We start from the raw sequence: 16,209 nt of genomic DNA on the forward strand, positions 1-16,209 counted from the left end.
CAGTTGCAGCTACAGTACTGTCTTACATATTTGCTTTTCCCGCTGTAGCCATCAAAACAACTGCTTTTCACATACTAGCAGAGAGGTAATATTGTGAGGTCAACTCTGGCCAACAGTGCAGGAGTTTCAGAGGCAAAGCAATCTGAGGCACAATTCAGAAATCTTTTTGTTCAGTCTAAGAAAAAATCATAATTGTTGATATATCAGAACAAAAGTTTCAAATGGCTATTAGTATGTGTGCACCAAAAGAGACAGAGATGCAACACAGAATTCTTCCTTGTTTGTAATTAACAAAGAGCTTTTCCTCTCCTCTCTGCAGGTGTGAGTTCACTGATAAATCTCTTAAGTTCAGCTCAGGATGAAGACCAACCAAAGTTAAACGTCCTTCTTTGCGAAGCTGTTGTAGCTGTTTACCTGAGCCTGCTGATCCATGCCCTGGCAACCAACTCATGTAACGAGTTGTTCCGACTGGCAGCTCATCCTCTGAACAGCCGGATGTGGGCTGCTGTTTTTGGCGGAGGAGTGAAACTTCTTGTAAAGCCTCGAAGGCAATCAGAAAATATTCCAGGTATTTTGCTTTCTAAAGGTCATACTAACGATCTGCATTTTAGACCTTTTAGTAACCCAGTAGGGGAGATTTCTTTTCTTTAAAGATTAGAAAAAACAAGGAAACACAATTTAAGTATCAACTGGCAAGAAAATTGTAACATTAATTAAAAAGCAGAAAGAAATTCACTTTTTTTTATCATGACTGTCCTTTATGATAACACCTAGCATGATTTGAATTTTCCATTGAAACAGTACAGGCATTTTTACTCAAAATGTAGCCCTTTAATCTGACAATTACAGCTTAACTGCTTTTTTTGATCGCTGCATTTATTTTAATTCGGGACTTGAAGACTTCTGTCTGAGTAATTGTTAGATTAAAGAATACAGATTTCATCTTCTTTGTGACGAGGCTGTTGTTTCCCCCCCAAAAAAATAAAACAGAAACAAGAATGTTGCTGTGGTAGAGGATTTTTTGTTTGTTTTGTTTTGTTTTCTTTAGTATCCACTTAGAATACAGATAGAATGACCTCTGCATTTAATTATTGTTACACTCAAAATAGTTTACTTGGACTGTATGTGTTTGTGTATCTTCCCAAATGCAAGCCTTTTCCTTTCCATCTTTGTAAAACAATAATGAATAATTTGTCAGTCAGAGGTAAAACAAAGTGCTTTAAACAGCAAGATATCAAGCATAATATCATTAACAAATAGCCATCACATTGACTAACTGTCAAATAGTGATGGAATCAGTGCTGTGATGCAGAACTTATACCCCAGAAGCATGATAAGCAACTTGCATGTGGAATGCTATGGGTATTTCCCAGCATAAACATTTCAGAATTACTAGTATACACCATTACTTTTCCTAATACACATCCCAACAGTACTTAGAATGGTACTGCCAGTGCTCTGGTCACTCAAACTCACATTTGGTATTAAGCTAGGCAAATAAAATAAGTTTATAATAACACAATTTTAATTCAGACATTCTGAGTCAGAAATCATCCTCAGGATAGCATATTTCCTTACCTTACTCCTATTAGATGCTTGTTTATAACACTTTCCATTGTTTTCAACCATTATTTCTTGTGTGAAAAAGCAGATAGTACAAATCAGTGTTAATACCTATGTTTTCCTGTATGTGACGGGTGGTGCTGTATAACGGTTACAGTAATTTGGAAGCAGTATTTCTGAAACTGTTTCTACTGCAAGATACAATTTCACCATGTGCAAGAAGTAACAGCTTCATCTGACAGAAAAATAGTTCGTACACAGCTAAGCTCCAACTAAAAGCAGGGATCTTTCAGACAGATGAGATTGTCTTACTATGCTGAGAAGTGAAGGCTGAATCCAGGCTCAGTAGATAGGTGTAAATGAAACCGTTTGCCCAATAATTTCACTGTAACAATCCTGAAAATTCTGACACATTGGCTTTAAAAACTACAGGTTTGAAAATTCTTATGCAGAAAATTGATATTTCATATATAAAATACAAAGCAAAACAGTACTAAGGTGGTATAATGTAAACACTGCTTCTAATCTTCTAGTCACAATCATTGCTGTCATTGCTGATGTTATCATCGTGTCACCATTGGTCAGTTAACATTCTGAAACAGACCATCACATGAATGCATTACGTATTTCTCTTTTATGGAGTAACTTAAGGACATGTGAGAATAATCATTTTAGGAGTGATCAGTGATTTAACAGGGTATTATTATGAACAGCTTACATATATAAGCCTTGTTTTCATCGGAGATATATTCTGTTTTCCTTATCCTACAAGCTGCTACAGTTTCTGATGTTTCAGAGGATGGTAATGAAGGTGTGTAAAAGTTTGCTGTGTAGATGAATGGTAGTAGTGGCTTCTAAAAAAAACAAACTGATTTTAAGTATTTAGGTCCTGTGTAACAAAGTAAGTGTAATCTTCAGCGCTGCCTGCCAATAACACCTTGGAGAACAAATTTCACAGTTATATTCTGATAACTATTAAGATCCTTTGAATCTTAATAGATTTGTCAAAAAGACTTGCCCTATTCAAATTTTCTTTACTATCTTACTATCTGGCTTGTATTTTGAACAACTGCTGCTACTTGTGCTATTTACAGATCAGTGAAATTTTCTATACCTACTTCTTAACAAGTTAACAATTTTTTTCTTAATTTGAGAAAAAAATATCTAAAATGCCCTTTAATTCAAAGCCATGTCTCCTGGAAAACTCAACCCAGATAACGAAATGAATTTCTCATTACATACACAACGTGTAACTGCCACAGCTACTGAATTTAACCGAACCTTCTGTATGATTACACTTCACTTACACAGGCTGGCTTTGATCCCTGAGTTGGTAGAAGTTAGTACTGGTAATAGTGCTTTTAGCTACTTCAGTTATAAAATATAGCCACTTTGGAAGATGCTGTGTTAATATCAGCTTCTCAAATTATCTGAATTTAGCACCACCTCTTCCTTCAGAAGAAATGGACAAACATCGTCGCCGTTTTAACATGAGAATGCTGGTGCCTGGAAGGCCTGTGAAAGACACCACTGTGCCACCGCCGGTACCTGCAGAGAGACCCTCTTACAAAGAAAAGTTTATCCCTCCAGAACTCAGCATGTGGGACTACTTTATGGCAAAGGTAATTTAGAGTGGAAAATACGTCGGGGTTTGTAAAAAGCTTATTCTCATTTAAGCTGTAAAGGGCAAAAATAGCGTGGAAATTCTGAGTGCTCTTCAAACTGAGCTGCAGAATATTATCATCTCAATAAAAGGTAAAGAGCTCTATGACTTGTCTTAGGGCTATTTCCTAATTTTAAAAATATGGTTCTTGCAAATAATACAGATTAATACTTTTCTCCTTGATACTTGTTTCTTTTAGAGAACCTTATTTATGTTAAGTTGTTATCATAGACAAAGAGTATAAATTACAAGTAAAGTTAAAGGTATGTGCATTAAGAGATCTGAAAACTATTTTTATAGCAGACTTTTATTTTGCATTGCAGCCATTTCTTCCTCTGTCAGACAGTGGTGTTATATATGATTCTGATGAAAGCATTCACAGTGATGAGGAAGAGGATGATGCTTTTCTCTCTGACATACAGATCCAGGAACACAAAGATGCAAATTCTTACAGGTTAGAAGAAATTGCCATTCTTTTAGAATTACAATATCATGCTTACCTTTTCTTCAGGTTTAAAGAAAATACAGGTGCTCTGAACAGTCCACAGTTTAGGTTGCGTATTTGTAGTTCAGTGGACGGGGGCACATCTGTAGCAGTGAGATCACAGGCACAACAAATTTTGTTTGCAGTAACAAACATTTCCCTATTTACTTGCCTGGAAAAAAAATGGGATTAGGAAGTCAAAGCTGTCTGGCTTTTGTGGGTGGGTGGGGAACAAACAAGAAGTACTCTACTATCACCTTCAAGACACAAAAACCATGACCTACCACAGTGCCAGCTCTAGAATGATGTTTCAGAGATCTCAGTGAAGTATGATCCTTAGGTTTCTGAATGAGATGCAAATTAAATGGACTGCTTACAGAGAAAATGTTGCAAGAAAAAAGGGAATTAAGCAAATTAACTTAGCATTATAAAAGTAGAGGAAAAAAATGATAGGTTTTTTTTTTTGTGTGTGTTCCACCCTTCGTCTCTCTCTTAATCCTTATACTCTACAATATTTATATTTTCACTATCTATGAGAGTCAGCTGGGAAACTTCTGGTGTGAATACCAAACTCAAGTTTTCTGTGATCACTATGATTTCATTGTAGAGCTTGTGAATGTGTTTCAGGGAGCTTGGACTTAATTAGCAATCTTGCAGAGTTCCACTCTTGCACCTGATGCATATTTTTAGAGGAAGAGTTACTTGCTGTTACAGGGGGAAGCCCTCAGAGATGGCCTTAATTCTGATAGTTGATGTGTACGTATCTTGCCATGTGTGTCTGTTAAACTCAAAAAATTCAGTGACCTCCCTGAGTTGTTTTTCTGATCTGCATAGTTGGTAGAAGGAGAGAAAACTGTTTTGCCAATAACCATATTACTGTTGCTTTAACACAACTATTATTTTTATATAGCTGGGCTCTTCTGCATCTGACAATGGTAAAATTAGTTCTGCACAACGTTAAGAACTTCTTTCCCATTGCTGGTCTGGAATTTAATGGTAAGTTAAATTCTACTTCACGTTTTAGTTCTCTGTGTAAGTGGCTTTCTGTCAGACTTCGCTTTTAAATATATTGTTTAATTTTTATTTTAAAATTTACATAACTTAAACATTCTTAAACAGTTGTTAAGAAATGTGTTTCTGCTAAACTTTTTGTTGAACGGTTGTATTGCTCTACTTTTTTGTACACACCGTAACTTATATGACCTTTTTTCTCTAAGCCTTTATTAATATTTCTGTTTAGATCTGCCTGTAACATCACCATTAGGCATTGCTGTAATAAAAAATCTGGAACACTGGGAACAGATTCTTCAAGATAGAATGGACCAGTTTGAAGGCCCACCACCAAACTACATCAATACCTATCCTAGTGATCCTGGAGTAGGTGCAGGACCAGCTATTCTCCGCAATAAAGCAATGATTGAACCTGAAAACACACCATTCAAGTAAGTTTTTTTTCCTATTCCTTAACCACAGAAATACTGAAGAGTATTTCTATCTAAACGTAAACAGCCAAATGAAGTTTAGCTAAAGCTTAGTTATAGCCAGTGCTTTACAGAATCCATTTTCCTCACATCTATTTATTACTTCTTTTGTTGCTGTTTCTTGCAGCTGCCTTTACTTATTTTGCTGCACCTTTCACAGCTGTAGAAAGAAAAGTAAGGTGGAAAGAGCAAAGTTTGGAGACTACAGATCAAGGGCAATGGCTCCTGCTAGAAAGTCCCTATTGAACCACCTTTTCTGTTCTTTCAGTAGCAGCTACTTCCCACCCTGTCCTCACAAACAGAGGAAAGCTTGTGTCATACATAAAGACATCAGGAGGGAGAAAGAGTTGTAGTAGCAGTCCTTATAAAGTCAATCCTCCTGTGTTAGGCATATGTCATGTTTGCAAGTATCTTTAAATGCAGTCCTTGAAGAATTTTATTCATCTCAAAAGTAGTTTACTTTTCTAGAAATACTAAAATACAACTTCAATCACTTAAGCTATATGTTAATTTGAATTTGCATCATTGGCACTATAAGATTTTATTAAGATATTCTTACAAATACAAGAAAAAGAATGTATCTCTTGAAATTCACCTTGAAGATCTTAGAACATTAGACTTAGATGGTTTTCTTCCAAATTGAAATTTAACCTAAAGTAGATGTGAGGAGGGACAGGAGTTATTTACCTGTAATTAAACAGAAGCTGTTTCCTTTTTATTTCTCCTTCTGCATCACCCAGATCAAAGGATTATTCAGCTCTTCCAGCAAAAAGGCTCTGGCATTTTCTCGTGAAGCAAGAACTTCTTCAGGAGACTTTCATAAGATACATATTCACAAAGAAAAGAAAGCAAAGTGAGGTAAGCAAAAAATCACCTTTTCTTTGTTGTTTTTTAAGAAATCTCAATTATAACCAAACCTCAGTCTCTTCAGTATGTATTTTAATTTTGCTTTGAAATGCCTTTCTGGTGGCATTTCAGTCTGTTTCCTTTCATTTGGCAGTGCTGTGTTTTCAGTGTTTTTTTTTCAAATCAACGTGACAATCATGCTGCTTATTGAAATATCAACTGGAGCAAATATTTTAGACGAGACATATTTCACCTTAGCTTTATGTATTTGAGAAGTGTTCTAATAAATAATTAGAACATTTGCAATAAATGCAGTAAGTAAATAAACTTGTTTTCATGTATTTCTTGTTGTCATATTGAAAAAGAAATTCAAGTGAGCTATTACTTTGTGTATATGTATATATGCATGAGTAATATATACATATAAAAATAATATTATATAGTAATATATAATATGGGATTTTATGAATTGTACCAGTTACAACTGTAATGAGTTGTAATTGTAGTTTTTAACCAAAATAAATACCATAGGAAATAAATATATTATTTAATATCTTTAAGATTTCCTGTAAGTATGGAGTTTGTGTGTGTATTACTCCTCCATTTATTTACTATATCATACATTTTGTGTTCATGTGGGAGGCATTACATTTTGAGTGAGTTTGTTTAGATTCCTGTCGTAGTTCCTGTGCCTTTTATAAAAAGTTAAAAATACATTTGTCATCATTTACTGACAGAGTGGCCTTTAAAATCTAGTTTGGAATGTTTCATTCTTTTTTTATATTTGTTTGTGCATGTGTTTTGTGTTTGTGACTGTGTGATGTTATGTAGTCTGTAGAAGATCGTGTGGAGCAGGTCAAACAAAACTGCGTAGCAGAAGATCACAAAAACAAGGTAGTATCCCTTCTCCCAAACCTCTGGCACATTCTTAAAAGTTCTGTGGAACTGGCTTTTCTTTCTCTAACGTGACTAACAGAAGCTATGTGTTCTGTGTAGTCTGTGTGGCAGGCTTTTAATCGGTGAATTAACTTTGGATGTCCTTTAATTGGGATGAGTGAGCACTTTGTAAATAGTGTTGTACACACAACTTTGTGTTTCTTACACTCAAACACGTCTGGCTCCTAGAACACAAAACAGTCTGAGAAGTCTAAAGTTTAGCTTCCTAAACGATGCTGAGGCCACTGAACTTTTCTTGCATGAATTTTGTATAGACTTTTGCACTTTGAATGTACAACTACAAAATGGATTTTCAGGCTAATTAAAGTTTCTCATAAATGTTTTGTAGGTTGAAGCAGATCTTGGCTACCCTGGAGGAAAAGCAAAAGTAATTCACAAAGAATCAGATATGATAATGGCATTTGCAGTTAATAAGGTAGGCCTCAAATTTTACTAGTAAACGTAGTAGAATAATCTAAACTGAAATTAGTTTAAATTTTCTATTTGTGCTGCACAGGCAAACAGCAATGAAATTGTTTTGGCATCTACACATGATGTTCAAGAACTTGATATTTCAGCTCTACTGGCTGCTCAGTCATTTATATGGATTGGGGAAGAATATGACAGAGAGTCAAAAAGGTAGGATTATCTCTCCGTGGATATAGTGGGCAGACAGGTTGACTGTGAGGCTGTATGTGGAATTCCAGTGCACAAAATGTTAATTGCATAATCTTTGGTAGGTTTTAGAACACTTTCAAAAAGAGTAGTGGTGGAAGAAAGCAAAGGAACATTAGTATGTTTTACAAGTGGTAAAACTAAGTTTTTGAGGGATTTGAGTATTTGGGGCATGTCTACACTGCTCAATGAAATACAGTCTCATGGTGTATAAGCTAATAAAAGAAGCTGTATATCAGAAACACTTGTAGTTGCAAAACTGCTTTGTTGAGCCTACTTCTGGTACCTGATGCTAGCTGTCCAGCGCAGTGGCCTCATCTCCTCCGTTATCATGCTGAGAGCAAGCACTTCCCTGCACTACATTCCATTGCACAAAACAGGCACGGTTACAGATGCACAGGCCAGGAACACTAGATGCTGTCATATCTTTCTGTCATATTTTTAACAGCATATTCTCCTCAAGGGAGCTCATATTCTCAACAACTTAGAATCACATGTTGAGGTTAAACACTGATGTCTGTGTGGCATAGGGGAGATTTTGTGTATAATACAAGTGAAGAAGTTATACATTTATAGTCTTCACTGTATTCACTTTCTCTGTCCACTGCCACTGGGCTCTTAACAGCAATGAGATAAGTGAACAGCACTGGTGGCAAAGAAACATTTGTTTAAAGCAGAACACTGCTCTTTTCTTACAGTTCTGATGATATTGACTTTCGTGGTTCTACTACAACACTAACTCAGTCAACTGCACCATCTTTTGGAGTGAGTCAGATACAACCATCTTCATCTATGCCATGGCTGGGCACTGGTCAAACTAGCACTGGAGCTGGTGTGGTAAGTACTTTTGTTGCATGCAGCCCTGTAGACTTACTGTAGTCTTTGCTGTGTCATTCAGTACACAAGTTATTGTAGTGTTAATTCAGTGTTAAAATAAAAGGCCTAAAGTGACCAAGACCTGGCCAAAAAGAAGATCACACTGCATATCTTCTTTAAGATTATAGCACAGTGTTATTGTGACTTAAAAAATAATAAGCCAAACAAGATTTTATGAGGGAGTTGTGAAGTAGGACCTGCAATTTCTCAAAAAATAAAATGTAATTTTTTAAACTACTCTTGCATTGGGACTAATATAAAAAGCATTACATCAGCCATCTGTATAATGGAAGATAATACGATCCGAAATTTTGTGACTGAATAGACTATCAAAAACAGGCTTTAATTACTGTACTAAAACTAGACATAATTAGATAGAAATAATGCTAGTTTGCAGGCATTTTAATTATGGAGGACATTTACCATATAGCAGAATAAAGAAAAATTGAATAGTGTGTTTATCTCTTCTTGATTTTTTTTCAATTTTTTTTTTTTTTTACAAAGCTTATTAAAAGAAATCTGAATAATGTCAAGAGAATGGCTTCACATCCAGTCCATCAGTATTGTAAGTGAATCACATTTGCCAGTATGAAGCAGACATTTTTCTATACCATTCTGTAGTACTAATGAATGCCTATTTCTTAATCCAGATCTTACAGGAGCACAAGATGGGAGCGTTCGAATGTTTGAGTGGACAAGGCCACAGCAATTGGTCTGCTTTCAGCAGGCTGGGAACGCCAGGGTTACAAGAATGTATTTCAATTCCCAGGGCAATAAGGTAAGTACAATATCTGCAATTTTTTATGGAACACATTTGATCATGCTGTGACCTCTAGAACAGTTCTATCTGGTGATATAGAAAACTCCTGTTAACGTATCCTAGAATAACCATAACCAGTACCATTTCATTTTTACTGCATATGAAAGCTCTGTAACAAACAGTGATTTTTATTCTCCTTTGTTTCCTGTCAGCTTCACACAGATTCCTCTCAGATTACATTAATACAAAGCAAGATTTTCAGTAATCTATCTGCAGTGTCTTTACACTTCAACAGTAAAATCTATTGCAGGAAAAATGCCCTGATTTATATCAGCTTGACTGTCTTCTCTTCCAGATTCCTTCCCTATAGAACTGTTTATTCTCTGCATATTCTAAGCAATCTCAAAACAATTTGTTCTTAAACCGACATACATGCATACAGTTTTTTAATGCCTCTACAATTTAACTGAGCCAACGTAGAACATAGTTGGATCTGAAACCTCTTCCTTACGTTCTCGCAAGGAAAGCTGAATATGATTCACTCAAAAAAAAAAAAAAAAAAAAAAAAGGTTTTGGGTGCTGTAAAGTTATCTGTTGATTTCAGGCTAGTCCTTATTAGCTACATTTTGAGACAAAAAACTTTGCAGTATTGTGTGTCATATTTCCCATTTTCAAACTTTTCTGTAATTTGTTTCTAAGTGGTGAGCTTTTAAATCAAACATTAATTACAAAAATGGAACTTGCCTATTTTGCAGAACAAAACTCGTATTAAACTAAATACAGATGTTCAAAAAGTACTTCATACTTTGCTTTCTGGCTATAATAAAGTTGAATGGTTTGGCTAGAAAACATACTTACAGCCCATTAATTGAACAGAGTAAATATACTGCACTACAGTGGAGAGCAGGAAAAAAAGTACAGAAGAGCCACACACTGTGGCCAAAAATAAGTATGTGAGGTAGATAAGCTGCAGAAAACAATGGACAAAGAGAAGGGAAGTGGGAGAAATAGCCACCTTCATTTTTCAAAGTTATGCTAAGAAATGCATTTCATTCCTTGCAGTGTGGTGTTGCTGATGGTGAAGGATTTCTAAGTATTTGGCAAGTAAACCAAACCACCTCAAATCCTAAGCCTTATCTGGTAAGTTAACAGTTGTGGGTTTTTTTCTTCTCATAGAGGAAATTTAGTCTTCAAGACTTTACACAAATCAAGACTGTAAGAGTTTCACTGAGGCATTTTTGTTTCGCTTATTTTTAATTGGCATACTTCATCAGCATGCTTATTTTCACTACTATTGATTTGAAGCTCAAATTGTAAAGTGACTGTAAGCTGTGATGCAATTACAAATGCTATCAGCATTGCCCTTGATTAAATAAAAATGAGAGCTCGCAGTAAGGACTTTACAGCCCCAAGAAATAGTAAAAACACTCTCTTCTTTTCACTGCTAATTAACAGCACAAAAAGATCATGCTTAATTTGAAATTCAGGCTAATGTGATACAAGACATTGTGGATTTTTTTAATAGTTCAATTATTTTAGTATTTGTTTTAGATTTTTTTAATCCATTGATTCATCTTCTGAGATTTCAAGCTGCACTGTGTGTCACTACTTCAGCTTTCAAAATCTTAAGACCGTTTCCTGTATGACAGCAGTGACATGACACTGATAGTAGCACTTGATGCTACTATCAGACTACAACTGATATGATTGCTTCTCTGTTATTTTGCTTTGTTTTAATAGAGTTGGCAGTGTCACAGTAAAACCACAAGTGACTTTGCGTTTATAACCTCTTCAAGTCTCGTGGCCACGTCAGGACAGTCCAATGACAACAGGTGTGTTTAAAGAAACTGAGGCATTTCAGCAGAGCTACCTACTGATGTCTACTAACCCACTGCTTGTCACGCATTAATACGTGGCTGATGTTTTAAGGCTTAGCATTACAAGTTTACTTACTGCTCAGACCTGACAGATTATTTCTTTGAACATTATTCCTTCGGTCATTTGTTTTCCGACACTTATTTTGTGAGGGATGCTTAAGAATTAAACAGTTTTTCCATGGTGTATTCCACGTTCAGAAAGTTCTGACATGCTGCTGTGAGGATAAACATGTTCAGTAAAAGGAAGATAATTATTTTTCTTTGAGAAGAGCAACCTGAATAACTTCTTGGTTCATCCTAGGGTAAGGTATGCATCTTAGAGGCAGAAAGTACAGCCTCTATCATGAAGCATAAAAGAGCACAGAAAGAGTTAAGATCTTAAATCTTTCCATATGCTCTCCAATGACTGCAGAGAGCCAAGGGCTCCTAGTTCAGTTCTACCTTCTCATCTTTGATACAGAACACAGGCACTATCTGACTCCTGTCACCCTATGAATCACTTATCAACAAGCCATAATGACTTTTTTTTCTTTCAGAAATGTGTGCCTCTGGGACACTTTGGTTTCATCTGGTAACAGTCTTGTACATGGTAAGTGCTGCAGTGAAAATATAAGTCTGCTTCTCACTGAATAAAGAAAAATACAGAATGCACTTTCAGGGCAAGGAGAGAAATTTATGCTGAAGAACTAGTCTATGTATTTGTATATTTGCACGTCCCAGGTCTGATACATGTCTCTAGCATTATCATTATCTACTCTACAGAGAAAAGTATGAAGAACACACTTAGAGCTATTTTTGTTACAATAAGGCCTGAAATACTTGAATACAATCCTAAAAAACCTACACAAGTGACTTAATCAAAGCTGCATTATTAAAGACTGTGTGTATGCAGAATTTCACTTAAACAAGCAATTCATAGATCCACTACTCTATTAAACTACCAAGAGAAGACAACTGTAGGTAACAGCAGAAGCAAATCAGAAAAAAAATGTCTTTATCTTTCAGCAGCCAGGCTGGATTCTTAACAAAATGTTTTTATCTATTTGACCAAGTTCAATACATTCATCTTTAGGTAAAAAAAAATAAAGCAAAATTCTATCACCTTGCACTGTGGAGGAAAAATTAATTTAAAATCTTAATATGAGAGCATGGATTTGTAAAAAAGCAACTATCATACACAGCTGCAAATAACTGCAGTACTGGAATGAACCTAGCAATTACCTGTGTAAACAATAGGTACATTCTTAGATTCACTTTTTTAAACCAGCAGATTGCACTGAAGTTCTGTCTCATTTTAAAGAATTCCAGTCAGGGCACCTAAGAAATAAGAGTTTAGGAAATTATAACAGAATAATTAATGTGTATATGGTAATTAATACTTACTCTAATTTTTATCTTCAGCTATAGTATTTTTATTTTTTTAGTATTTTATTTTAATGTACTTTATATGTTCAATGTTGTATTTTCTTAGGGTTCTTTTAATTCATTTATGTATATTAACTCATGTATAATTTATTTACAAAATATATTTAATTCATATATATTCTAATAAAGATAAGTTAGACTGCATATTTCTTGTTCCCTAGACCTAGGTAGCCCTTACAAGAGCAAAGAAGGATGTTAACTGATACAACATTATCAATATGAAGGAATGTATCTATCAAGTTAGAAAACATTCAGAAAACAGTAACAGAAATGCATGTGAAGATCAAAAGCTACTTACAGTTTCAAATCTATTAAACTGTGGCATCCTTCTTCTTCAGCCTTCACTTGTCACGATCATGGTGCCACGGTACTACAGTATGCACCAAAGCATCAGCTGCTGATTTCTGGTGGTAGGAAGGGATACATCTGCATCTTTGACATCAGACAGAGGCAAATCCTTTATACCTTCCAAGCACACGATTCAGCTGTTAAGGCCCTTGCACTGGATCCTTCTGAGGACTATTTTGTTACAGGCTCAGCAGAAGGTAACATGAAGGTAAGCTATAGAGTAGCTGAGTTGTACTAGAAGAGTATTTATCTTAAGCAGTGCACAGATATATTTTGGTCAGCATGCTGTAAATAGGTACATGAACATGGTAACAAAACAGCTGAAAAAAACAAAAAGTCCACAAAACTTCTACATTTGATAAACAGGATGCTTACTTTTATCTTTCAAGTATGAGATTAAATATTCTGGTATCTGTGTTCTCCACTAAAGAAGATAAAAGTCTTTTAAAAATTGCAATTTTAAATGGTTAAAGCAAAATTCATGATTTGAAATCTTATTTTTCCCACTTTAAGATGTATTGGTTTTGCCTTTGGATCTGTCTCCTTATAATACAGTGGGCACTCAGTAACCTTAATATCTTTCAACACTTCTGTAACACCAAATTCTTTTTTTCACTTGGTGCTACAGCACAAGACAGCTACTGGGATTTCACAGGAGGCAGACAAAAAAAAACAACCAACCAACCAACAAAAACAACCAAAAGAAATAGAGGCTATTTTAAATGTATCCTGTACCTTTTTGTACTTTCCAAGGGAAGAAAACCTCTGATCAGGCAGCACAGCAGCTTTGCCCTGTGAAGTAACCAGCTGCCCTACATTATGGTAGCTGTTTTGCTGTATGTTTCAACAAGAGCCTCTTAAGATTTGTGGCAACTCTTGCTTATAGATAACAAAAAATATCCTCTCTCTTTGCTGAATAGGGTTTACAAGAGCCAAGAACCTGAAATATTAGAGAAAAAAAAATATAAAAGTCCTAATTTTCATTATCTTTCATCTCATTTGTCATTCTTTTGATACAGGTGTGGAGATTGACTGGCTACAATTTAATCCATTCATTTAAAAATGAACATGCTAAGCAGTCCATTTTCAGAAATATTGGTGCTGGTGTCACCCAGATTGAAACTATTCAAAGGAATCGTATCTTCTCCTGTGGAGCAGATGGCACCTTGAAAATGAGGGTTCTTCCCAACGCTTTCAACATCCCTTCAGGCATTTTTGACATTCTGTAGCTTTCTGCCAGCTAACCCTGTTTTTATATAATGCCCCTTTAAGTCTCAAAAAATGCAGTGATATGCACTGTGGAACTTTTCTGTTGCCTTTCAAAGCAATTACAGCAACATTAATTATTACTGGGGGGAGGAAAGACACAGTACTTTTTCAACAGGTATATTTTGAATATACCTATAAGGATCACTGGGATGGAAATGTGAGTACTGTGTTGTAAAAGCAAAGAATAAAACCCAGTACAGTCAGTCGTGGGTGGGGTATTGCTCAGTAACCCACAGGCTGCATTTAGTAAGTATAGGTGTATTGTAAAGGTCCTGACTGTCAGCCACTTAACAAGCACTGTGCTCTACAAGTCAGTAAGCATTTCTAAAGTGATTCTGATTATTTTTATTCCAGTTTTTCCCACTAATGGAAGCATGTCTACAACTTCTCATTGTAAAATAGTTTAGTTTTAATTAAAGGTACTCAGTGTATTTGGTTTTCACAAGAACGTGTAATGGATGCAAATGTGCAATCAAGAATGTACTGTGAGACGTATCATTTTATGCTGAGATTTCTTTCCCAGTTAGTATTACTACATAGTTGATACTGTAAACTTGCACATTAACATTTTTAAATGCTTTTTTTTGTTTTAATTTGCACACTATTTCCCTTCCTTTCTGACAGCTATGTTCTCTATTGGCCACCTGCCTTTACTTTAGGAATGTACTGTGTGCATTAAATGTTTGTAGTGAGGACACCCATGGTTCTGGTCAGCTTTTAGTTTTTGAAATTCATTTGTCCAGAAAATACTTCATTAAATGAAGCTAATAAGAAAATACCAATAGAACATACAATGCCACATTTCAGATGAATGTCAGGCTTTATGTGGCCAGCTAGTAAATAGTGGATAAAACTGGTAATTAAATTATTACCACAGCATATTGTATAAACTATGCAGAGTTAAATATTGTTTGCTTGTAATATAACTAGCTACTGTTGTCAGATGTATTTTTCTGTTGTAAACAAAAACTATGTTCTTAAGACACTGGAAAAGATGTCTGTGTATTTAAATGTCAATGAAGTGTCTTACTCTTCCAATGAAAATTTTGATGTCTGTGCTGTATTGTAAAATATACTGGAATAAAAAGCACCTTTCTCCAAAGGCAGTCTTAAGTTGCAGGCTGTGAAGTAGGAAAAGAAAGAAAAGTAAATGTCATTGTTTAGTTTTCCCTTTGTAAGTTAAATAAATTACTTTTATTTCATGGAACAGTTCACTTCAGAACTTCCTTACATTTAAATAGACTTAACTGAACTTCTTAGAGACTGAATGAGCGAGCTTTGACTTGACCTGACCATACTCAAGGAAGAAAAACTTTTGCATTTCATTTCCAGCTTTCCTAGAAAATTATGAAGCTAACATGTAGTTCCATCTCCAACTGAGGCAGCTGCAAGAAACACTTCTTACACAAGCCTGGCTCAGCCACTGAGGCAGGAGATGGAGTTTGCTGGCCTTTCTCCAGTAGGTTGATCTGACTGGGTCAGCAATGACATTCAGAAATTTAACATATTTAATACATGCATGCTATATAAAAAATTTCAAATCTGGCTTAAACTATACTTTCACCAGTATATATCTCTGATGATTTATTTTTTTTTAAACTAAGAAGTCTACTTTCTTAGTAACAGAATTAAAAAAAAAACAAAAAAAACAAACCACAACCTCCCCCAAGATGTAATTCTGGACTGTGACATTTTGCATTATTGTTGTGGATAGGATTCTTGGCACATAAGTTCTGACGTGCTTATTAGTTCAGAGTATTAATTGTGCTTTTTTGTCTCTGCCTGCACCTCTATTCTTAGCACAGGAGGCCAAAATCCTGGCCTCAGTGAAACCAGCAAACATGCTAAGAGAAGACGATACTGCCCAGGCCCAGCCATCACTGTATCACACACTGAAGCTCAGCTGCAGCAGCTTTATTTTTCTAATACATCTGTTAGTTAAGTTCTGCATGCAAAGATCATCCTGCATTGTTTTTATCCATTCAATGGCTCCTTGATACCCAGTA

General features: G+C 35.4%; 1 protein-coding gene and 1 long non-coding RNA gene across 6 annotated transcripts in view; one reads left to right on the forward strand and one right to left on the reverse strand.

Annotated features, from left to right (window-relative positions):
* DMXL2 (Dmx like 2) overlaps nucleotides 1-15,410 on the forward strand; it is a 51,563-nt gene extending 36,153 nt beyond the window's left edge. For 3 of the 5 annotated variants that reach the window (XM_052671915.1, XM_052671916.1, XM_052671919.1), the window contains 17 exons: nucleotides 320-568; nucleotides 3,004-3,185; nucleotides 3,550-3,680; nucleotides 4,621-4,706; nucleotides 4,951-5,152; nucleotides 5,932-6,049; nucleotides 6,869-6,931; nucleotides 7,323-7,409; nucleotides 7,491-7,612; nucleotides 8,347-8,485; nucleotides 9,029-9,089; nucleotides 9,175-9,302; nucleotides 10,347-10,424; nucleotides 11,025-11,116; nucleotides 11,698-11,750; nucleotides 12,925-13,142; nucleotides 13,954-15,410. In XM_052671915.1, coding sequence (XP_052527875.1) covers nucleotides 320-568; nucleotides 3,004-3,185; nucleotides 3,550-3,680; nucleotides 4,621-4,706; nucleotides 4,951-5,152; nucleotides 5,932-6,049; nucleotides 6,869-6,931; nucleotides 7,323-7,409; nucleotides 7,491-7,612; nucleotides 8,347-8,485; nucleotides 9,029-9,089; nucleotides 9,175-9,302; nucleotides 10,347-10,424; nucleotides 11,025-11,116; nucleotides 11,698-11,750; nucleotides 12,925-13,142; nucleotides 13,954-14,163 — 2,219 coding nt within the window. In that variant the 3' untranslated portion in view covers nucleotides 14,164-15,410. The remainder of the gene's footprint in view (nucleotides 1-319; nucleotides 569-3,003; nucleotides 3,186-3,549; nucleotides 3,681-4,620; nucleotides 4,707-4,950; nucleotides 5,153-5,931; nucleotides 6,050-6,868; nucleotides 6,932-7,322; nucleotides 7,410-7,490; nucleotides 7,613-8,346; nucleotides 8,486-9,028; nucleotides 9,090-9,174; nucleotides 9,303-10,346; nucleotides 10,425-11,024; nucleotides 11,117-11,697; nucleotides 11,751-12,924; nucleotides 13,143-13,953) is intronic. The other 2 variants (XM_052671917.1, XM_052671918.1) reach the window with 1 other exon arrangement.
* On the reverse strand, nucleotides 562-4,667 carry LOC128075325 (uncharacterized). The gene is made up of 3 exons (XR_008203745.1): nucleotides 3,727-4,667; nucleotides 2,282-2,417; nucleotides 562-645 (listed from the first exon to the last, which is right to left on the reverse strand). It is a non-coding gene; the product is annotated as an uncharacterized LOC128075325 (long non-coding RNA).
* Nucleotides 15,411-16,209: the final 799 nt, after the last annotated feature.

The sequence above is a fragment of the Tympanuchus pallidicinctus genome, unplaced genomic scaffold (genome assembly GCF_026119805.1).
Source record: "Tympanuchus pallidicinctus isolate F22 unplaced genomic scaffold, pur_lepc_1.0 scaffold12, whole genome shotgun sequence".
Taxonomy (NCBI): Eukaryota; Metazoa; Chordata; class Aves; order Galliformes; family Phasianidae; genus Tympanuchus; species Tympanuchus pallidicinctus.